The 23,517-nt window shown below is 44.3% G+C and overlaps 1 protein-coding gene across 9 annotated transcripts in view; it reads left to right on the top strand.

The window, feature by feature from the left end:
* The window catches only part of LOC309351806 (uncharacterized protein), a 152,476-nt gene that overhangs the window by 48,809 nt on the left and 80,150 nt on the right, over positions 1 to 23,517 (top strand). For 5 of the 9 annotated variants that reach the window (XM_081879797.1, XM_081879796.1, XM_081879794.1 and 2 more), the window contains one exon: positions 455 to 1,382. The exons of 1 other annotated variant lie outside the window; for it this stretch is intronic. In XM_081879797.1, the coding sequence (XP_081735923.1) occupies positions 578 to 1,382 (805 nt within the window). In that variant the 5' untranslated portion in view covers positions 455 to 577. Of the gene's footprint in view, positions 1 to 454; positions 1,383 to 7,387; positions 7,808 to 9,439; positions 9,613 to 11,038; positions 11,178 to 23,517 lie in introns of those variants that run through there. 3 more of the 9 variants (XM_081879800.1, XM_081879799.1, XM_081879790.1) reach the window with 2 other exon arrangements.

Below are 23,517 nucleotides of genomic sequence, written 5' to 3'. Positions count from 1 at the left end.
CATCTCCACAGGAGCTTCCCTGAGCACCCATTCAGCTGACCCCAAGCACCAAGCCTTGTCACTAGTTCTCTGACTGACCCAGACCACAGTCCCCAGAAAAGACGTAGACCTGGGTCTCCCGAAATGGTCCATATGGACCTCCTGAGGTCAGTGGGACTGTGCAGGTGATTCATGAAGATCTAGAGGTGGAAACGGGGGCAACCACTTGATTTGAAATGCAGTCCCACAGGACAACGGTATTCCAAGATCATGCTGTGTTATTAAAGATGATTGAGGATTATGAAAGTTTGCTGATGCATTACTATCATTTAACATCATAGCATTTTCATTTCCTAAACATTGGGAACATGGGGAGGACATGGGAGAATGTAGGAGATGTTGAAATAAGAGAAGGTGCTAATGGCAGTTAATGTGTCTTTTTTTTTCTGTGTTCTCTTTCCTGAAACCCAAACAGGATTTCCTTTCTGTCCACTCTGAAAAAGGTGATGGAGAAGACAGAATTGTGGGGGACAGGGCACCGTTCGTTTCATTAGGAATAGCCATTAAAATGTGTGAAATGTGGAATATGCTTCACTGAATGAGCACACACAGTTCACATCAACGAACACCAAAAGGAAAGAACCCACTTAAAGGTATGGAGTGTGGAAAGAGCTTGTGTTTCAATGCAAAACTTAGAACACACCAGTGGACTCACACAGAGAGAAAACTCACACAGAGAGAAAACTCACACAGAGTGTATGGGAAGAACTTCAGTCAGAGTGGAAACCTTAAATTGCACAAACGGACTCACACAGGGGGGAAACCATATGAATGTATGGAGTGTGGAAAGAAATTTAGTAATAGTGGAAACCTTGGAAGACATCAACGGGAACACACAGGGGAGAAACTTTATAAATGTATCGAGTGTGGAAAGAGCTTTAGTGATAATGGAAACCTTAGAAGACATCAATGGACTCACACAGAGGAGAAACCATTTAAATGTATAAAGTGTGGAAACGTCTACAGTCAGAGTGGACACCTGAGAAGACATCAACGTACTCACACAGGGGAGAAACCATTTCAATGTATGGAGTGTGAAAAGAGCTTTAGTGATAGTGGAAGCCTTATCAGACATCAGCAGACTCACACAGGGGAGAAACCATTTAAATGTATGGAGTGTGGAAAGGGCTTCAGTCACAGTGGAAGTCTTAGAAGACATCAATGGATTCACACAGAGGAGAAACCATTTAAATGTATGGAGTGTGGAAAGAGCTTTAGTGATACTGGAAGCCTTATCAGACATCAACAGACTCACACAGGGATGAAACCTTTTAAATGTATGAAGTGTGGAAAGAGCTTCAGTTATAGTGGAAACCTTAGAAGACATCAACATGCTCACATCGGTAAGAAACAATTTCAATGTATGGAGTAAATACTAAATGCTTCACTCAGAGTGGAAATCTTAGAAAACATCAGCAGACACACAGGGGAGAAACCATTTAAAGGTATGGACTGTAGAAGGAACTTCAGTCAGAGTGGAAGCCTTGATTTATGTCAACAAACTCACAAAAGACAAACCATATAAACATCAGGAAATTAGATAGAGGTTCACTCTTAGTGAAAGTTCAAAATCAACAGACTCATGGACAGGAGAAGCAGTTTAAATGAAAAGACTGCAAAAAGTGCTTTCTTTATAATGGAGTGATTAAGGAACATCTAGGAACTCTCACATGGGAGAACCCATTTAGATGTATGGAGTGTGGGACGTCTTCCTCTCAGAGTCCACCCTGAGCAATGAACTCAGCAGGAAATCATTCCTAAGAGCATGAGGTATATTTGATGTTCTGGTGTTTGTATGTTAAACTGCATAATAATGAAATAATGAAGGCAACATTTCACAATCATGAGTATAATTTTAGATGAAAGTACCTTTGGTTTTTGCACCAAACTCTGTCACCCCCCCCCCCCCACCGCATGATCTCCCAGCACTGCTTCTTCACCAGAACTTCATCGCTGCCTCCTGCCCTGTGCGTTCTGAAGAAAACTTGAAATACTGAAATTGGAGATTTCCCCCCAAGCCTAATTTCAAGAGGGGGGAGGAGGGGCTGCAGGTATCAGAGAAGTCTCCTGGGTGGGGGCATCTTCGCTCATGAACCCCATGGGGCAACCCCAGAGCTCCTGCTCATTCTGGGGTTTGAGGAAGATAGTATTTTTCCATAGTCCCAGAATTTTTAATTCAGTCATGTACTCAGGAGTTTTCCCACCAGAGGACCACAGTGCTGTAGCTGCTGCTGCTGTCATGGACTGGCTGGTGAGGGGGGGGCACCAGTTGGGGGACCCACAAGGGAAGAAGGCTCCGAGCCTGGGGACTGGTGGTGGGATGAGGCGAAAGAGGGAGAAAGGGGAGCAGACTGGAAGGGGAGATTTTGCAAGCTGAGGAGGAAACGGGGTTGGTGAGCCGGAAGAGTCTGGGGCAGAGAGCAGTTCAGGCTCAGAGGGAGGAGAGGAGGGGGCCAGGAGACCCAGAGGAGGCCGTCAGCTGAAGCATCCAGGGAGATTCCCCCTCCTGCTGCGACCAGCTACCCTCTCCCCTGGTCTAGAGCACACAGGGAAAACCAGTTCAGACCCCATGAGCCTGTACATGATATTAACAGGTGTTTGGTTTTTTGTCCCAACATGCATCACTTTAATCTTATTGATAATGAACTGCATTTTCTGCCCATTCAACCCGTATGGAGAAGTCCCTTTGGAGCTCCTGGCAATCTTTCTTTGTTTGAACAAACCTGGAGAATTTGCTGCCATCAGCAAACTTTGCCCCCTCCTAAGTCTAGATCATCTATGAACAAGTTGACAAGCCCCAGGTCCCAATACTGATCTTGAGGGGACTCTGCTTTCTGCTCCTCTCCATTCAGAGAACTGTCTGTTTACTCTCCTGGTGTTTCTGAAGGAGGGCTGCCTTCCTGGTGGTGGGATGGCGATGGGCAGAAAGAGGGAGGAAAGGGAGCAGAGGGGGAGGGGAGGTGTTGCAAGCTGAGGAGGAAACAGGGTTTGGTGAGCGGGAAGAGTCTGGGGCAGAGAGCAGTTCAGGTTGGAGGGAGGAGAGGAGGGGGCCAGGAGACCCAGAGGAGACCGGCTGCTGAAGCATCCAGGGAGACTCCCCCTCCTGCTGTGACCAGCACGTGCCTTTGAGTCTGGCAGTTAGAACTCTTAGAATGTGGGGGTCCCATTTTTCAACCAAAGCAAAAAGCCGCTAGCTTTTCCCCAGGTCTTTCCTGACCTGACAGTTGTTCGTCTTCTCTACAAAGCCCTTCTCCCTCTTTATCACACGGGGTCCCAGCAACCTTTTCTGCCTCTTACACGCTAGGGAAAAGAGTCCCTTTCCACTGGACGCCTGGCAGCCCAGTGCCAAATCCGGCTGCTCCAGAGAGAACGGAAAGGAACTGTAAACGCCCTTGCGCTCTGACGCGCACCAGTCACTTCCTCCCGGATCCTGGTGCTGCCGGTGCAGCTGCATTTACGAGAAAAAGAGAAATTGGAAACCGAGCCCAAGTCCCTCGCTATCCAAAGTGGCCACTTGGACCAGCCTTGGGGCGTCTTCCTTGGGGAAAAGGAAAAGTTTCAGATCTCAGGTTCCCCGACAGGGAATGAGAGCTTTGATTGGCCTAGAAATTAAAAATAAGGTTAAATACCTAGGGATCTGGATTTCAAATAAAGGTATAAATGTATATGAGGATAATTCTAGTAAAGTATGGAAAGAATTTTTTAAAAAAATATATGGAAACATGGACCAAACTCCATCTCTCACTCTGGGGAAGAGTTTCGGTTGTGAAAATGAATATCCTCCCCAAAATGATTTTCTTATTCCAAACAAGGCCCACTTTAGGAGGAATAAATTGTTCTAAGGAGTGGAAAAGGGGAATATCTAGATCTATATGGAGTGGGAAAAAAACAATAATTAAACACCAGTTATTAACAGATAAAAAGGAGAGAGGTGGGTTTTTTTGCAATTCTATCATGCGGCGGCAGGATTGGTTTGGATAAAAGACTGGATTACACTAAAAGATACGGACCTATTAGCCTTGGAAGGCCACGAGAATCGGTCTGGATGGCACGCTTCTTTAATATATGAAAAAGTGTAGGTCCGCAGGGGATTTTTGAGCCATGTGATAAAAAAATCGTGATATAAAATCTGGAAGAAATATAAAGGACTACTTGAGCCAAAAATACCCTTGTGGACATCAACAAGAGAAGCCATATACACATGTTAGAATATTTACAGCTAGCAAAACTGACGGGCCAATCGGAAAAAAAATAAAATCCGGCCAACCGAAGGTCCCATCTGGGGTGCCATCTGTTGTAAACAAAAGCTGCCCTTCTTCCCTTATGGGGGACACAAGAGCCCTTTATAGAGTCCCTTGTGGGTTCTCCATCGGTAAGAGGAAAGAGCAGAGGCAACCAGAGACTTGACTATTGAGAAGCAAAGCAGCTAGTAAGCCTGATCTTGATTGATCTGTTGCAACAGGGTGCTCCCCTGTGGAGGACCCCGAACCAAGGCGTGCCTGCCCTTATAGAGACATTTTATATTCCCTGCCCTGGAGCTCCAGACCACCCCTCCATACATCACAGAAGGGGTGTAACCCCAGACCACCCCCCACAAACATCATACCTGCATCACAGAAAAGGTGGTCTGCAGCAGAAATGTGAATGTTTTCGTTTTTCCTGTCTGCCAGGTTCTCTGATAATGCCTTATCTGATTCCCTTTCCTGGTAGTCTGGCCATTCCTTTGAGATGGTGATTTCCCAATTCCTGAGACAATGGGATGGTTCCCTCACCCCCTCCCTCCTTGCTGAGAAAACTTTTGGTCAGTTGGGGAGTCTAAATGGTTTCAGGACGGTGTTCCTGTGCTGCTCCAGACATGTGGTCCACATATCTATGTATGTGCTTGCTTGGTACATTTATGAACATTTATTTTATATATAAGACCTTGTTATGGAAAATCTAGGTGTGATGCTGCTCTGCCATCCAGCTCATCGGACTGAGTCCGCGGGTCCCTGCGGAACAAAAGGAGCGCAGCCAGAGACTGGAGCAAGTTGGAGAAGATCCACGTTTGTTGTGCAACAGGTTCAAGGCAAGATTGAACCCCGAGGATGGGGTGACATGAACTTTTAAAACTTCCCACCATCACCCCAGATACAGTTCAAAGGCATCATCACTACATCATTGTCACATCACGATTACATCAGAAAAGGGGTGGGTTCTACAGGATTAACATATGGAGGAGTGAGGGGAAAACATGCAGAGTTGGAACATGTATTGAAAGGCACATTCTGAGTACCGGTGGTAAGAGAACAATGGGGTCTTAGTTTGCATAGTCTGTCACCCGGCCGAGCCTGGAGGAAGGGCTAGACTGGGTGATTTGGCATCAATGAGGTCTTTCCTGGGTGTACGTGACCTCCCGCTTGAGGGATTATGGAAGGTACTGGGCAGTCTTGAAGTCCTGAGGAAATTGAGCAGTTTGGCATTGAAAGCAAGAGAATCGGTGGTACGGGTGATTTTGTATGAATTTTTATATTTTTTTAGCCCTTTGAAACAGTGGCAGCTCATTTGGGAAACGAATTGCTACATTGTATCAATTTTGATGGGCTTAGCAAGGATACGAGGCGCCAGTCCATTGTTCTCCCCGCAGGGAGCTGTCAACAGCTTGTCAGAAGGTGAATGAGGTCTGCAGGAGCTGACACTGCAGACCAAATGCATTGTGCTGATTGGCTGGAGGCTGCGTTGGGTGCAGGCTGATTGGTCAGGACGCTCCAGTAGGCAAATAGTCTGTTCATTCATAAAATACGCTCCTCGCTCCTCCGGTCTACCCAGGGAAAGGGAAAGGGCACTTTATTGGGGGGCTTGGGTTTCGCCTGGTGCTTAGTGCAAAAGAGTGAGGGGGCTGAGGGGTCCTTGTAGGGCCGGGCGCCCTTGAGGTCATCGCCTCGAACCCTCTGAAGGCTTCTGGGAAGGGGGTTGACAAACATGCCCCCCCTTCCGTATCAACCTTAATTTTTTAATTACAGGATTCATCCAGTCCAGCCTTTCGCACGATGAATTCTGCATCTACGTTAAATAAGCAGGGAGACAATATACAGCCTTGTCATACTCCTTTCCCAATTTTGAACCAATCAGTTGTTCCATATCCAGTTCTAACTGTAGCTTCTTGTCCCACATAGAGATTTCTCAGGAGACAGATGAGGTGATCAGGCACTCCCATTTCTTTAAGAACTTGCCATCTTTTGCTGTGGTCGACACAGACAAAGGATTTTGTGTAGTCAATGAAGCAGAAGTAAATGTTTTCTAGATTTCTCCATAATTCAGCACATTTGCAATTTGGTCTCTGGTTCCTCTGCCCCTTCGAAATCCAGCTTGCCCTTCTGGGAGTTCTCGGTCCACATACTGCTTAAGCCTGCCTTGTAGCATTTTAAGCATAACCTTGCTAGCGTGTGAAATGGGCGCAATTGTACGATAGATGGAGCATTCACTGCCCTTCTTTGGGATTGGGATTCATGTGTTCAGGAAACACATGAACTCCTCTTTGTCCTCAGGAATGTAATCATGGGGAGAGGAAAGGAGCAACCGGGCAGGTGACAAGAAGAAGAGGAGGAGTTTGGATTTGATATCCCGCCTTTCACTCCCCTTCAGGAGTTTCAAAGCGGCTCACATTCTCCTTTCCCCTCCTCCCCCACAACAAACACTCTGTGAGGTGAGTGGGGCTGAGAGACTTCAGAGAAGTGTGACTGGCCCAAGGTCACCCAGCAGCTGCATGTGGAGGAGCGGAGACGCAACCCGATTCCCCAGATTACGAGACTACTGCTCTTCACCACTACACCCCACTGGCTCTCAACAAGACACTCAGGTGACCACCCCAACTCCTCCCTCAACCCCTCCTCTGTGTGATGGGTCAATGATGCAGTCATGATGCAGTCTTGGGGTGTAGCATGGGGGATTAGCAGCTAATAAAAGTTGGGGTCTTCTTTTCTTGGGGGCTTCCATCTTGTTCCACCTGGGGGCAGCTGGGAGTCCCGTGGCGACAGTCTTCAGTCCAGACCTACTGGCTGCTCTTTTGCTCTCCTCTTCCTGGCTGGTCTCCTTGTTTCTGGTCCAAGGGATCCCTCAGATTTTGGAATCCGCTTCTGGCTCCAATTGTATCGGCTGCTTTGCTGAGCCTCTTGGCTGCTGTGCCTGGACGGGGCCGGTGTCCAGGGTCCTTGTCCTGGCCTGAGTCAGAGGCTGGGGTGGGGAGCTGGGATTGGGGGGAGTCGTTTAACTGCCCCCCCCCGTTCCTGGTTTGAACAGCGCCAAGACCTAAAAGACGGAGGGATCTAAGCTCATGGCGTGGGGTGTGGGAGGGGAGGATGTAGCACTTGTAGGGGGGACCCCTCTTTGCAGCTGGATCTCCGGGATCAGCCCCTCCCCCGCTCTCCTGATCCAGAAGGAAGAGGGGAGGGGGAAACCTTCTCCTCTCCCCCCTCAATACTTTCCCTCCCCTCCCGGCACATCCTCCTCTCACCCCGCCCCCACAACCCCAATTCCCGCCCCCCATACGTTGCACCCCTTCCTCCTCCTCTTCCTCCTACTCCTCCAATCCGGCTTCTGCTCCAGGAATGTGGGGGGTGAGCCCCCCTCCCAAGCTGGCTTCTTCTCTCGGAAGTGGAGCTTCCACTCCGGATTGCTGCTCTGCCCCACAGCTCTAGGGGGGGCGCTTTCGGAAAGAGGAGGGAGGAGGCAGGGGACCCCCCCCCCATGGATGTTGCAGGAAAGGAGAATCGGGAGCGAGGAGAAAGAGGTAAAGGGGTCGCGGGGGGGGGGAAGGCTGGAGAAAAGGACCCAGAGACCCCGCCAGCTCCGCCAAGCGCCTTCCGTGGGGCCTGGATCCCGGCACGCGGGCTGCGAAGGGGCGGAGATGGGGCGCCCACCCACGAGGACTCCCTGGGGCGTGGAGAAGCGGGCCAGGAAAGGGTTAAGGGGTGCGGGAGGCGCCTGGATAGAGACCCCCCCGTCCCTCCCCGGCTCGTCTGGGGGGGGCAATAGGGACGGAGATATGGGGGGTGCACGGCGAGGGGTGAGCCAAGGGGCGTCTGGGTGCAGGGGAGACTCCGGGATGGGAGAGGGAGGGGGTCAGGGAAGGGCAGCACTGGGCGGGGGGGGGAGAGAGAAAGACCAGTCTTGGGGGGGGGTCTCCCTCGTGGCTTCCTTGGGGAATCTCGGGGGGGCGCCTTGGCTTCTCTCTTCCGCCCAGGAATCAACCCCCCCCTTCAAGGCGACTGTAGCAGGAACCCCCCCCACCCCAATCATTCTGTTTGTATAAACTTCACACACACACACATGCCACATTTCTGTTATAAATTCATAGAAACTCAACCATACATTGGATTTGCACTGTTCCATTTTTTATTTTACTCCATATGACAAGAACTAACAAAGGGGGCTGACTTAGTCCTGGTCAGCCATAATCCCTTCACTGTCTCAGCACATACACAGGAGCCCTGCCCATGCCAACCCTGATGATCCCAGACAGAAGACTATCAAGATCACAAAGAACCTGCATATGGGAGTGGATTCAACATGGTCTGAAACAAAGGACAATGATCAGATCTTCCCTCAGGGGGCAGGAAACTGCCAACTCCCCTTTGTCTCCTGGAAGTTCCTGGAAGAGACTCAGGGGGAGGGGGACGGGAGGAACCAGCCAGGTGACAAGACACTCAGGTTACCACCACAACTCCTCCCCCAACCCCTCCTTTCTGTAATGTATGCCTCCCTCAACCCCTCCTTTCTGAAATGTATGCATGATGTTTCTGGGGGTGGGCTTGACCTAGAGGAGGGGAATTTCAAAAGTTTTTATAAGACTTTGCACACTATTCTTGGGGGTCTTTCCTCTCTCCTGCACGTGAGGGGAATACCCTGTTGCAACAGTTCAATAAAGGCCAAGCCTACAGGCTGCTGTTTTGCTCCAAGTTATCCTGGTTGGTGTCTTTGTTTTGTCCAAGGGAGCCCTCGGATTTTTCCTGCAACACGACCAGAGAGGGATTCTTGGAAAGTGGGGGGTCCTGTCCCCCCACCCCTTCCTTCCTGCAAGCTCCATCCTCCTTCCACCCCATAATCCCCTGCCCTGTCCAGACACAGCGATTCTGCCCAGTCCACCCACTGGTCCCCCGGAGAGGAGAGGAAATCCCCAGAGGAAGAGTGGAGGGGGGAGGCCTTCTCAGAAGCAGCTCTTGGTTTCCGCAATCCCACCCAGGAAGCAGCCAGAAACCTTTTCCTCTCTCTCAGGCTTCCATCTTTATTGTCTTTTCCACTGAGGATGAGGATAATGTACACCTGTCATCAGAAACAGGGGTGCAGAGTCCATGGAATGGCTCTCAGGATTGATACAGAAGTTGCACCTCCAAAGCATTTCTGTTCCTCTTATTCTTTGTAGGCAATGTCAGAGTGACTGACAAGCTGAGATACAATCCATCAGCATCTGATGACAGCGACTGCACGAATCTTCCCAGTCAAAGGACCCATTTTCATGATAGACAGTGCCTGGGGCTGGAGGCTCTACACACCGGGTGTCCCTGTGCAGGCCAAAGACTGCCAGTATTAGCACAGGTGAGGTGTGTGACCTCCCCAAATTTACAGACTGTGTGTGAATGAGCGTTCATGGGTGGGATTATAATTTATGGTAACCCTGTGATTTTCTCCACCCATAACATTTCGTAAGCTAATATTGCAGTACGAATTCCAAATTAACTACAAAAAATCCCAAGATGATAATAATAGTGCAGTGGTACCTCGGGTTAAGAACTGAATTAGTTCTGCAGCTCCATTCTTAACCTGAAACTGTTCTTAACCTGAAGCACCACTTTAGCTAACGGGGCCTCCTGCGATTTCTGTTCTCATCCTGAAGCAAAGTTCTTAACCCAAGGTAATATTTCTGGGTTAGCAGAGTCTGTAACCTGAAGCGTCTGTAACCCAAGGTTCCACTGTAGACGTTCTAGTATTAGTATCTTCCTCCAGCTGCTCTGGGCAGCTTACAGTACATATAGGTAAAGGTAAAGGGACCCCTGACCATTAGGTCCAGTTGTGGCCGACTCTGGGGTTGCAGCGCTCATCTCGCTTCACTGGCCAAGGGAGCCGGCGTGCAGCTTCCGGGTCATGTGGCCAGCAGGACTAAGCCGCTTCTGGCGAACCAGAGCAGCGCACGGAAACGCCGTTTACCTTCCCGCCGGAGCGGTACCTATTTATCTACTTGCTCTTTGATGTGCTTTTGAACTGCTAGGTTGGCAGGAGCAGGGACCGAGCAACAGGAGCTCACCCTGTCGCGGGGATTAGAATCACCAACCTTCTGATCAGGAAGTCCTAGGCTATGTGGTTTAACCCACAACGACACCCAGCTGTCTTCTAAATGTCAGGTGGTTGCCTGTTTCCTTGCCCTCGGAAGGGAGGGCATTCCATGGGGCAGGAGGCCCTCTTCCATGTTTCCCTGAAACTTCACTTCTGACAGCAAGGGAACCAGCAGAAGACCCTCGGAGGCGGACCTCCCTGTCCGGACTGAGCGATGGGGGTCAAGATGCTCCTTCAGGTCCACAGGGCCAAGGCTGTTGAGGGCTAGAGGTTGCAGATCTTGCTCCTCCATAATGATCGATGTATAGTTAGCAGAGTAGGAGAAAACACTCAGAGGCAGAAAAAAAATAATTCAGCTGAGAAATTTATTACCGAAGACAGATAAGCATAACAGGATGCAAAAAATAGCAAAAATGTAACTCACAGTAAAACCCTGACTTAGTATACCAAAACAGCACTCAAGTAAGAAACAGACAAACAGAGTAGAGTAATATCAGAATAGGAAGTGGGAGCAGGCGCATTTCAATACTGTAATTCATATATAATTCAATGTCAGAGTAACCCTGGGACTAGATAACAAGCCTCCAGGTGGACGTGCCCCACCTGCCCTTCACGTTCCTCTTCCGCACGGGCAGAATCTGCCTTCTGGACTGTGGGATTCATGGTTGTTCTCCTCCTCTCCATCCACCAGGGCTTGACTTCAGGTGCAGCAGAATTCCCCAGCCCCCCAAGGATTTGAGACCCATCAGCTTTCCTCACCTGGTTTAGCCGGCCGGTTGAAGCCGTTGCTTGAACCCCTGTTGCATGCTGACAGCTTCTGGAAGCCACAGGTGAGAGCTGAGTGCAGGGTGGGGACCAGGGGTGGAAAAATGACCCCAGAAGGTGCAGGACATGTCTCCCACCAAAGGAACTACTGCTCCCCAACACCCCATGACATCTAGATGCAGGTAGGTAGCCGTGTTAGTCTGACGCACTTGAAATAAAAAAAAAAAAAATAGCCCAGTAGCACCTTAGAGACCAACTAAGATTGTCCTGAGTATAAGCTTTTGTGTGCATGCACACTTCTTCAGATACACTGACACAGATGTCACCAAACCCTTGTATATCGTGGGAGGTTGGGGTGGGGGTTTTTCTCAGAAGGTACTCCTACTACCATCTCCTACTACCCTTCACTATATGAGGAAGTGTGCATGCACACGAAAGCTTATACCTAGAACAAACTTAGTTGGTCCCTAAGGTGCTACTGGACTATTTTTTTTTACTTCAACTGTGTCAGACCAACACAGCTATCTACGATTAAGTACAGTTATGTCCTGCTTTTCAGTGTCACTTTAGGATAGTCAGAAGACGGGCTCGAGATCAGGCAGCATGTCATCATTATAAAGCACCATTGGGGTGGGTGTTTCCGTCTGGGATTCCGATTTGCCAGCTGCTTTCCTTCTGCTTCTCCTGCTCTCTCCATGCAATGCAAGGCATGTAGACAGAGGTCCATCTCCAAGAACAGGAGCTTCCCTGAGCAGCCATTCAGCTGACCCCAAGCACCAAGCCTTGCCACTAGTTCTCTGACTGACCCAGACCACAGTCCCTGGAAAGGATGTAGACCTGGGTCTCACATAATGGTCCACATGGACCTCCTGAGGTCAGTGGGACTGTGCAGGTGATTCATGAAGATCTAGAGGTGGAAACGGGGGCAACCACTTGATTTGAAAGGCAGTCTTAGAGTAAAAATTCTTGCTAAATGTAGTTTTTATCAGTCTCTTTATCTCTTCATAAATCATGTTCCAAAATCTTTGTATCTCTAGAAAGGGCCACCACATATGGTAGTATGTTCCTATCTGTTCCTTACATCGCCAGCACTTGTTATTATTTGATTTATTTATTTTTGCAAGTTTTACAGGGGTCAGGTACCACCTATAGTACATTTTCATAAGATTTTCCCTTATAAGGAAACAAGCTGTGAATTTTATATTTTTAGTCCATAATTCGTTCCAAATATTGGGTTTGATCGTATGTCCCAGGTCCCTCTCCCATTTTACTGTAATTTCTTTGATATCTTCCTCCTTTCTTTGCCAATTCAAAAGTACATTTTAGAAAGTGTCTTTTGATTATTATATAAAATATCCTTCTCCAGATAGGATATTTTTTTGTCAAATCTTTTGGTTCTTTTATCCTTTTCAAGGGCGGCTTTTAATTGATAATACTCCAGCCAGGTTATTCCCTTCTGTTTCAATTCGCTTAGGCCCTTTATTTTCGGATCACTACTTGTTTCCTCTACTAAATCCTTATATGTTAGCCAATCGCTGTTCATATTGTTACGGTAAAATCTGGGTGCGAGGCTGCTCTGCCACCCAGCTCATCGGACTAAGTCCGCGGGTCCCTGCGGAGGAAAATGAGCTCAGCCGGATTCAGGAGCAAACTGCGGAAGATCCAAGTTTATTGCGCAACAGGTTCAAGGCGAGATTGAACCGCGAGAAAGGGGTGACATGAACTTTTGAAACTTCCCTCCATGTCCCAGAATACAGTGCAAAAAACATCCCAGTTACATCATGAATACATTAAGAAGAGGTTGGGTTACACAAGATTAACATATGGAGGAGGGAGGGGGGAATATGCAGAGCTGGAGATATGCGCAGATAAGCACATCCTGAGTACTGGTGATGAGAAGACAAGGGTAGTCTGCCACCTGGCATTGCCCGGAGGAAAGGCTTGGCAGAGTGATTTGACCGGATTAGGGTCTTGACACCTTGCTTGAGGGATTATGGAGGACAGGGGAGGTGTCATGGAGTCCTAGAGAAATTGAGCAAATTGGCACGTTGATTTTCTATGAATTTTATAGATTTACTGTATTTTTCGCTCTATAACACGCATCTGACCATAACACGCACATAGTTTTTAGAGGAGGAAAACAAGAAAAAAATATTCTGAACGAAACAATGGGTGCATGATTTTTATGGTTCATGCTGTGGCCACAGACATGTGATCTGATGGTGAGTTTGGGGTAGCCCAATGCAAAAATCCTGAGGATCCATGTGGATCCGTGCTTTGTAACTACGTTTTAAGTGGGGAGGGAAGGAAAAGCACTCAAGGGACAAGGAGCCCGCGTGGAGAAGGAGCTTTTCGGCGAGCTGAGCGGGGAGGAGGGAGGGAAAGAGCACTGTTGCTTTAAAGGTATACTTAAGGTACTTGCCCTGTGCCTGGGTTTTTTTCCATTTAACAGTTTGCAGCCTTTTCCTTCCGCTCCTTGTTTTGAGGCAGAATAGATTTGAGCAAGTGAGGAGGACTTGGATTGCAGGGGATTCACCATTAGCTGTGTAAAAGCGCTCCTCCTTGTAGCCTGAGTGATAAGCAACCACCAGCAGCAATAGAATGGAGCACAAAAAAGTGGTAGGGGCACTAGGACCCAGACAATGCTCGAATCTATCCTGCCTGAAAACAAGCTGCTCCCTCCCAGCGGATCAGCTGAGACGCGGGGATTTGCAAAGTTTTCCCCTCTCCCTCACCCCCAGCCTTTTTTTTTTAACTTCCTGGTTTTCACTGCATGGCTCAGAGCTCGAAGTTGGTTTTATTTTGCTGCTGGTTGCTTAAATTTTATCTTTCCTGCCGTCCCTCTGCACCCTCATTGCTCTGTTTAGAGAGCGCACGGACCTTTGCTAGCGTCTGTCCCTCCTCCCGTGTAAGCGGCTGCTGCCCGCTTTGCTGCCATGGCTCTCCTTCCCTCCCTCCTCCCCGGCTCCAGGTCGCTTTAAAGCAAGCAAAGCGAGAGCCTCGTAGAGTGTGTAAGCGGCTCCCGCTTTGCTTGACTGACGGCAGCCATGGCTCCAATCCGTGCATTCACTCCTTAACACGCACAGGCATTTTCCCTTACTTTCTAGGAGCAAAAAAGTGCGTGTTTTGGAGAGAAAACTACGGTAGTCCCTTTTGACATTGACAATTGGAAATAAATGGATATATTGTAGTGAAGAAGAAGGTGAAGAAGACATGCCCCCCCCTTTCCGTATCAGTTCCCCATTCGGAGATAGATTTGCATTAAAGTTCTGTAAGAACTTGCAAATCTTTTCTCCGCACCCTAAATCTCGGTGAAGGTAGGGGTGCCCTGTGAGTGGGAATAGGCTCTAATGGAAAAGGAGGTGGGTTGAGCAGGGCAGCAAAGGAGGGAGCAACACGGACCAATACAATGTACGTGTATGTTATATAGATATGCACTAAATAATAACTTGGTATCCACCGTAACAGATGTGTGGGTTTGTGCAAACCTGAAGGGGACTTGCAAGCCATGCCTCTCAAGGTCATTTGCAAGTATAGTAGTGCAGATAGCTGGATATAGGATATCACATAAAAGAACGCCTGTTGTATTTTGTTCAATAGTGGTCTATGCTTTACATTTAGCAGGAAGGTCCACTACTGACTGGGGGGGGGGGGAAATGCAGTTTGGTTTGTTTGTTTTTTAGCTGCACCATTTTTGTGTTCTCAGGTGCGAAGCTAGCTCTTCTGTGGTTTCACACCGACATAGTGATATAGCAACACATCCTGTTGAATCCCCTCAGGGCTTTCATTTAACCATGTCGCCCGGCACTCACCATAGCTGGCACAGGTTTGGACATATCATGAGAGAGATGTCTTTGCTTGGCCTTTCTATGGGTTTTTTTTCCCATAATTATTTTTATTGAACTCTTTTTCGTAAGAACAGAAAAAAAAACTCGAGAAAAAAACAAACAAAGAATAACATAAGACAAAAATACAAAGCCACCAACACATACAACAACAAAAAAGAAAAAAAAGAAACAAAGAACACACCCACCCATCACCTAACAGTGATTGATTTCCCTTCAAAACGGCTTGAGTTGTACTCCCACGTTATCTTCCTGCGGGGTATTTTTGTCACCTTTGTTTACACCTCTCAAACTTTATGTATCACCTACTGTGATTTTAATGTTTCCTAAATTTGTCTCCATGTATGTAAGGAATTTACTCCAGTCATTCATAAATTTTACATTTTTCTGATGCCCGATCTTCTGTGTCATCCTTGCTAGCTCTATATACGCAAGTAACTTAGATTGCCAGTCTCTGATGGTTGGAATATTAGGGGTTTTCCAGTTTTGCGCTAGCAGTATCCTGGCAGCTACCGTTGCGTATTGGAACATGGTTTGATCGTCTTGCCTAATCTCCTTCCCGACCATCCCTAAAAGGAAGGCTTCCGGTTTTTTAGGGAAGGTGTATCTCAATATTTTTTTTAGTTCGTCATAAATAAATCCCCAAAACCTTTTTACTTTTTCACAGGCCCACCACATATGATGGAAGTCTCCTTCCTTTACCTTGCATTTCCAGCAAGTTTTATCCCCCGTCTTGTACATTTTTCCTAGTTTCACAGGGGTAAGATACCACCTGTACATCATTTTTTGTAGATTTTCTCGAAGATCAACACATGCCGTGAATTTCATGTCCTTATTCCAGAGTTTCGCCCATCTGTCATAGTCTAGGTTATAACCAAGATCTATGGCCCATTTAGTCATTACCTCCTTTACCTCCTCATCCTTCGTGTCCCAGTCTAATAGTTGGTTATACATTTTAGATAGGAGTTTGGAGTTTCCTTCTATTATTTCCACCTGGAATCTGGACTTTTTCTCACTCATCCCTATTTTTTTATGCTCGTTCCATAAGGAATTAATTTGGTAAAATTGCAACCAGGTTGTTAATTTATCCTTCAGTTCTTCATAGGGTCTAAGCTTTCACCCTTTGTCTGATTTTACCAGTAGATCCTCATAGGTCCATCTTTGACCTTCCATATTAGATTTTTTAATTGTCAAAATGTCAACTGGTGATAACCACCACTGGGTATCTTTTTCTAAAAGTTTCTTATTTCTATTCCATACCTCAAGTAGCGCACCTCTGATTATGTGGTTGGAAAATCCTTTGTGGGCCCTCTCCTTATCTTGCCATAGATACGCATGCCAGCCGAATCTGGCGTCAAACCCCTCCAAGTCCAGCAAATCTACATTTTTCAAAACAATCCAGTCCTTGATCCAGCACAGACACGCGGCCTCGTAATATAGTTTCAGGTTAGGAACGGCAAATCCTCCCCGTCACTGCGGTCTGTGAGTAGCTTAAATTTGATTCTTGCTCTCTTGCCCTGCCAAATGAATCTGGACAGGGTTCTCTGCCAGTCTTTAAATGATGTCGTACCCCTGATCACCGGAATGTTCTGAAATAGGAACAGCATCCTTGGGAGAATACTCATTTTAACTGTGGCCATTCTGCCTGACCAAGAAAGTCTTAGCCTACTCCAGGTGTCCAGGTCTTTTTTGATCTCTTTCCAGGTCCTTGTATAATTATCTTCTACTAGATTTATATTTTTCGCGGAGATCCAAATGCCCAGATATTTCACCTTTTTCACCACCTTAATTCCCGTTTTCAACTCTAACTGGTTTCTTAGCTCTTCGGTTAAATTCTTTGTCAGCATTTTAGTTTTAACTTTGTTTAGTCTAAAGCCGGACAGATTTCCAAACTCCTCAAGCAGCTCTATGACTTTACCGATACCCACTACTGGATCTCCTAGCGATATCACCAAATCGTCGGCGTAAGCTTTTAGTTTATATTCTTTGGCTCCTAATCTGATTCCCTTTATTTCGAAGGTTTCCCTAATCTTGTTTGTAATCACTTCTAGTACCAAAATAAATAGGAGGGGGGATAGAGGGCAACCCTGTCTTGTGCCCTTCGAGATCTCAAATGAGTTGGTTAAATTATTATTAATAATCAATTTGGCCCTTTGTTCTGAATATATCGCTCTTATACCTTCCAAGAAGGGCCCCTCTATACCTACCCTCTCCATACCTTTTAGTAGAAACCTCCATGATATGTTATCGAATGCCTTTTCAGTATCGATGAAAATTAGGGCTGCGGGAATATCAATCTTAAATTCCAAGTACTCAATAATATTTATTATATGTCTTACGTTGTCTTTTAAGTACCTATTAGGTAGAAATCCTGCTTGATCTTTGTGGATAGATTTCGATAAGTATTTTTTGAGCCTATTTGCCATTATTACTGCGAAGATTTTATAATCATTATTGAGTAGTGATATCGGTCTGTAATTTCTTATGTCGAGCTTGTCAAGTTCTGATTTAGGGATTAACGTGATGTGCGCCTCTTTCCAAGAATCGGGCACCGAACCTCCTTGTAAAATATTATTCATTACATTACAAAGGACCGGGGCCAGATGTTCTTCTAAGACTTTGTAATACTTTTGGGATAACCCGTCAGGACCTGGTGCCTTCCCTGGTTTCATCCTCTTAATTACTTCCTTGATCTCATCAACCGTTATTAGTTTGTTTAGGTAGGTTTTCTCCTCATCCGTCAGCTGTTCTCCTCTATTCCTTTCCAAATACTTATCTATTTCTTCCGTGTCTTCATCTTCCTTTTTATACAAATTTTCATAAAATTGAAGGAACTTTTCCTCTATTTTACCGGGGTCCTCCAGTATTTGTTCTTCTAATTTAATTTTATTAATCACATTCTGTTTTTTCCTTTTTCTAAGTTGCCACGCCAGTAGCCGTCCCGTTTTGTTCGCAGATTCAAAATATTTTTGCTTCATTGATCTAATTCTCCATTCTACCTCTTGACTTATTAGTATCGAGTATTGCGTCTGCAACGTTTAAGAGATTTGTTTAGTCCTTTCGTCTCTGGGGTTTACTATTAGTTTTTTCCCACAGTCTTCTAATTGTTTGACTATTTCTTCCTTCTTTGATTCTCTTAATTTCTTTCTATAGTTATTTTGCTGAATAAAAAATCCTCTTAGGACCGCCTTACTGGCGTCCCAAACTACGTCAATTTTTGTTTCTTTATTCAAGTTCATATCAAAGTACTCTTTAAGAGTAGTCTTAGCCTTTTCAATTATCTCCTCATTTTCGAGTAAGTATTCATTCAATCTCCATCTATATGGGCCTGCTGATTTACATTTTATTTCCAACACTATTGGGTTGTGGTCAGAAAGGGTTCTGGGTTGTATTTCACATTTCATTGTTCTTATCGATAACTCGCTTGAAACCCATATCTGATCGATTCTGCCCCAACTCTGATGTGGTTCTGAGAAATAAGTGAATTGTTACGTTATTGGGTTTTTATACCTCCAGATGTCGGTTAAGTCCAGATTTTCTTGGAGGTTATTAAATGATTTTGGGAGTTTCCCTTGGTTCGATTTCCTCTTTTTTCCATTTCTGTCTAATTCTGGTGATGGTACTCCATTCAAGTCTCCAAGCAGAATTAATTTGTGATTTTCTATTTTTTTATATATATATATAAATATTTATTAAGGTTTTTAGATATAAATGCACAAATAATAAACAATCTTACTTCTATCACAGACATAATTTCATCACTTCTTTGGACTCCCTCGCGTCTCCCGCTCCCATTTACATCGTATTAAGTTTTTTCCAAACAAATTATCAGCTTGTTTACAATCTCATGTCCACTCATTCAAATATAATCTAGCACTTCTTCCCAAAAATTTTATATTTTCTTTAGTCTCACTTATCATCAAATTTAAATCTAGTTTAGTGGTGACCAGTTTTTTATAATCTAGCATCCTTCTTAACATACAACCAAATTACAATGTTTTTGTAGATACATCTTGAATTTCTCCCAGTCTTCCTCCATCTTCTCTTCTCCCAGATCACGGATTCTGCCAGTCATCTCGGCCAGTTGCATATAGTCCATCAGTTGCATCTGCCACTCTTCCAGTGTGGGTAGATCTTGAGTTTTCCAGTTTTTTGCGATGAGTATCCTTGCTGCCGTTGTTGCATACATAAAGAATGTTCGGTCCTTCTTTAACACCTTCTGGCCGACAATACCCAGAAGGAAGGCCTCTGGTTTCTTAGTGAAGGTATACTTAAATACCTTTTTCAGCTCATTATATATCATTTCCCAGAAGACCTTCACCTTAGGGCATGTCCACCAGAGGTGAAAGAATGTTCCTTCATTTTCTTTACATTTCCAACATTTATTATCAGACGAATGGTATATTTTGGCAAGTTTAACTGGGGTCATGTACCATCTATATATCATTTTCATTACATTTTCCTTCAGAGCATTACATGCGGTGAAGTTCAGCCCAGTGGTCCACAACCTTTCCCAGTCCTCAAACATAATGTTATGCCCAATGTCCTGTGCCCATTTTATCATAGCCGATTTAACCATTTCGTCTTGTGTATTCCATTTTAACAGCAAGTTATACATTCTAGATAGTACCTTGGTCTTTGGTTCTAACAATTCTGTTTCTAACTTCGATTTCTCCACCTGGAACCCTAACTTTTTGTCATTTTTAAAAACTTCTTTAATCTGAGCATAATGTAACCAGTCTCGCACCTTATCCTTCATTTTCTCCAAACTCTGCAATTTCCAATTGTCTCCGTCTTTTTCTAATATTTCCCAATATTTTGGCCATTTGGCCTCCATATTGGGTCTTTTTCGGGCCTTAGCCTCCAGAGGTGAAAGCCACCTTGGAGTTTTATTTTCCAATAAGTCTTTATATTTTGTCCAGACATTAAACACTGCTTTCCTGACAATATGGTTCTTAAAGGCCTTATTGATCTTAACTTTGTCATACCATAAGTATGCATGCCAACCAAAAGCATTGTTAAAACCTTCCAGGTCCAGTACGTCAGTGTCTTCGAGAAGTAGCCAGTCTTTTAGCCAGCAGAAAGCTGCGGCTTCATAGTACAACTTTAAGTCTGGCAGGGCAAAGCCCCCTCTTTCTTTCGCATCTGTTAATATCTTAAACTTAATTCTGGGCTTTTTGCCCTGCCAGACAAATTTAGATATATCTTTCTGCCACTTCCAGAAGCACTCCGTTTTGTCCACAATCTGTAGTGTTTGAAACAAAAATAACATTTTTGGCAATACATTCATCTTAATAGCGGCAATTCGGCCTAACAAAGAAAGCTTCAATTTTGTCCAACTATCCAAGTCTCTCTTAATTTCAGACCAACATTTGTGTGTATCTGAAGAAGTGTGCATGCACACGAAAGCTCATACCTAGAACTAACTCAGTTGGTCTTTAAGGTGCTACTGGAAGGAATTTTTTTATTTTGTTTTAATTTCAGACCAACATTTTTCATAGTTATCCTTGAATAGACTCAGATTTTTTGCTGTTATGTTTACCCCTAGGTACTTTACCTTTTTAACCATAGTTAGTTCTGTTTCTCTCTGAAACCGTTCTGACTCTGTATCTGTCAAATTTTTTCCCAGCACCTTGGTTTTCTGTTTGTTTAATTTAAATCCCGCCACCCGACCAAAGTCCTGAATCAGTTGTAATACTCTTTTCGTACTAGATTCTGGCTCCTGCAGGGTCAAAACTAGGTCATCTGCAAAAGCTTTAAGTTTATATTGTTTCGCTCCGACCTGAATCCCTTCCACCAGCCGGTCCCCTCTGATCATGTTCAAGATAATTTGTGATTTTCTAGTTCTAGTAACATTTGCTCCAGCTTTTTAAAAAAACTCTGCTTTCTTTGTATTAGGTGCATAAACAGTTACCACATTAAATTTTTCCCCTTGATAGTTAATTTGAACTCCCAAAATTCTTCCTTCGGGGTCTTTACAAATCAATACTGGTTCCCATTTCTCTTTAACGTAAATTACCAGTCCTCTTTTTTTTTCTACATCCGAATTGATAAACTCTACTCCCAGCTTTTTATTTATCAATATATGTTTGTGTTTTTTGGCTACGTGTGTCTCTTGCCAGCAAATCACATCGTAGTTTTTATTCCTCACAATTTTTTCTAGTTTATTCCTTTTTGATTTTTCATTCAAACCATTTACATTCCAGGTCAAAAAGTTCAAAGACATTCCTAACGATTTAATCTCTTTATTCAATCAAGATTTTTAAACTTATATTTTGGGGCTTCCGTTCCCAGTATAGTCCTCCTCTTCTGCTTCCTCACCTCCCACTGCACCCTCTTCCTCTTCTGTTTCTTCTTCTCCAATTTCTCCTTCTTCCTGTCTCCCCTTCTTGTCTTTCTTTCTTTTTTTCTCGTTTCTAGATCCCTCTCTGTCTCTTATCCTCTCTTCCCCCTTACCAAGCTCTTTCTCATACCTTCTCAAAAAATTTTCCACCTCTTGGATATCTGTCAGTTTAAATCTTTTGTCTTTGAAAAAGAAGGCGATCCCCTCAGGGAACTCCCATCTATATTGTATACCGTTTCTCCTCAGAGCGCCAGCTATCTGTCCGTACCTTTCCCTTTTACGCAGAAGCCTTACTGGAATCACTTTAAGAACAATAATTGGTTTACCATCAATTATTAATTTTTTATGATAGCTGGTTTTTAGTATTAAATTCTTCATCTCAATTGAGTTTAGGATTACTAGACAGTCCTCAGGAGGTTTCTTTAACCTATTTTGTTGGGGTCTCATTCTTATTCTAAAAACATTCTCGACCGTGCAAGCCACCTCTTCCTCTTTCAATTCCAACCACTTAGCTAACTCCTCAATCATTTTCTCTTTTATGTTCCCTTTAGTTTCCTCTCCTATTCCTCTTAATTTTAAATGAAGATGTTTCTGTCGCATTTCTGTCATCGCTAAATTGTCCCATATTTGCTCCTGCATTTTATTCACTTCTCTCACTTCATGGAAAGTTGCTCACTTGCTCTTAAAGGACCAAAAGCTAATTGCAGCCTGGATACACTTGCCCAATTCAAACAGAGTCCAATTTGAATTTATCTTGCCCCATGGTTCTCAACTTTTCAAAACCAATATGTTAAAACAAAACCATACTTAAAAAGGGCACTTGTCCAAATGAGTCAATTTAACTGTATAAGGGACCATTCCTGCTACATCAAGGCATATACACGTTTCTTGTTATCAATAATAATAATAATATGCTGGAGATGTAAGGAAAGTGAAGGAACCTTATTCCACATATGGTAGTCGTGTCCTCAAATAAATAAATAAAATTTGGGACATGATCTACACCCATTTTCATTTGGCATTCTAATCAAAACATCTCAAATAATAATAAAGAGTGTTGCTTCAAAACTACCTGATAAAATATGGTTCCAATAATAATACTTGGTTGTGGTTATATGGGAAAACCAAGATTAATAAATAAATACAGAACAATTGCTACTTAAAGACAGTACTGAATTTGCAAGAGATACAGAAAAGTCATAGAAGAGATTTGAAATAGTTTTCTGGAACAGAAAGAAAGAAATAGTAAAAAGTAATTTCTTTCTGGGAACTTTGTGTATAGAAAAACATTAAATACATAAATAAATGGGTAGGGAAGGTTGGCAGAGTCCCAGGTGGGACAACGAAATGTGGTTATCTGAACATTGGACTACACAATAGCCTGATCTATTAGAAAGCATAAAATGTATGAGAATCCTCCCTTGGGGTATAAGGAATAAGACAGTATACATTAAACATATAACAATTACACACAAAAATAGCCCCCCCCCTCTTTGTGGAAATAACACTGTCAAACACATTTCAACATTCCTACATAACAACACATAATACACAACAAACTAATTAAATATCAGTTGAATATAAACGTCAAAAAATGTCCTTGCAATTCAACTCCTCCCCCCTTTGTCAGCCCCACTTCCCCTTTGAAAGAAATTGCTGTGGCCACTTTGAAAACTTTGGTGTCTGTTGTTGTTGCAGGTCTTGTGGTGGCGAAGCTTTTCATTGGATCTGTAGTAACACATTTGCAGAAGTGATATCCTGTAAGGGGCAGGGTTTGGGGGACTTAAAAGACAGTTAGAAAAGGGAAGGGGTGAAAGGCAAAAAGGATGTCCTTCAGTTTCCATGGGAAGCTGCAAATAATAAAAATCTTAGCGGATTAAGCATTCTATTCCTTTCAATATTATTATTACATTTCCATATAATTACTGTTATTATCTGCTAAGTTTGTTTGCTTTCCTTCACTTTGTTTTTTTTCCCTTCCATATTATTAAATAAAAAAATTACTCCACATGTAGAGAAAGAGAACTGTAAAAAATACAAGAAAGGTTAAAAAAATGAAAAAGGAAAAAATTAGATTACCAGCCAGATGAAAACAGACTTGACACAAAGACATCAGATTCAGAAAAGAATTATTATTAAATAATACAAAGATATTATCAAAATCACACACATTACTACTGGGCTAAAAATGGGGGGGGGGTGGAAAAAGGCTTAAAA

This window comes from Podarcis erhardii (assembly GCF_964252035.2).
Source record: "Podarcis erhardii genome assembly, chromosome: 10".
In the NCBI taxonomy this organism is placed as follows: Eukaryota; Metazoa; Chordata; class Lepidosauria; order Squamata; family Lacertidae; genus Podarcis; species Podarcis erhardii.
Note: the sequence above shows the minus strand (reverse complement) of the source record. Positions and strands in the feature narration are given on the sequence as shown.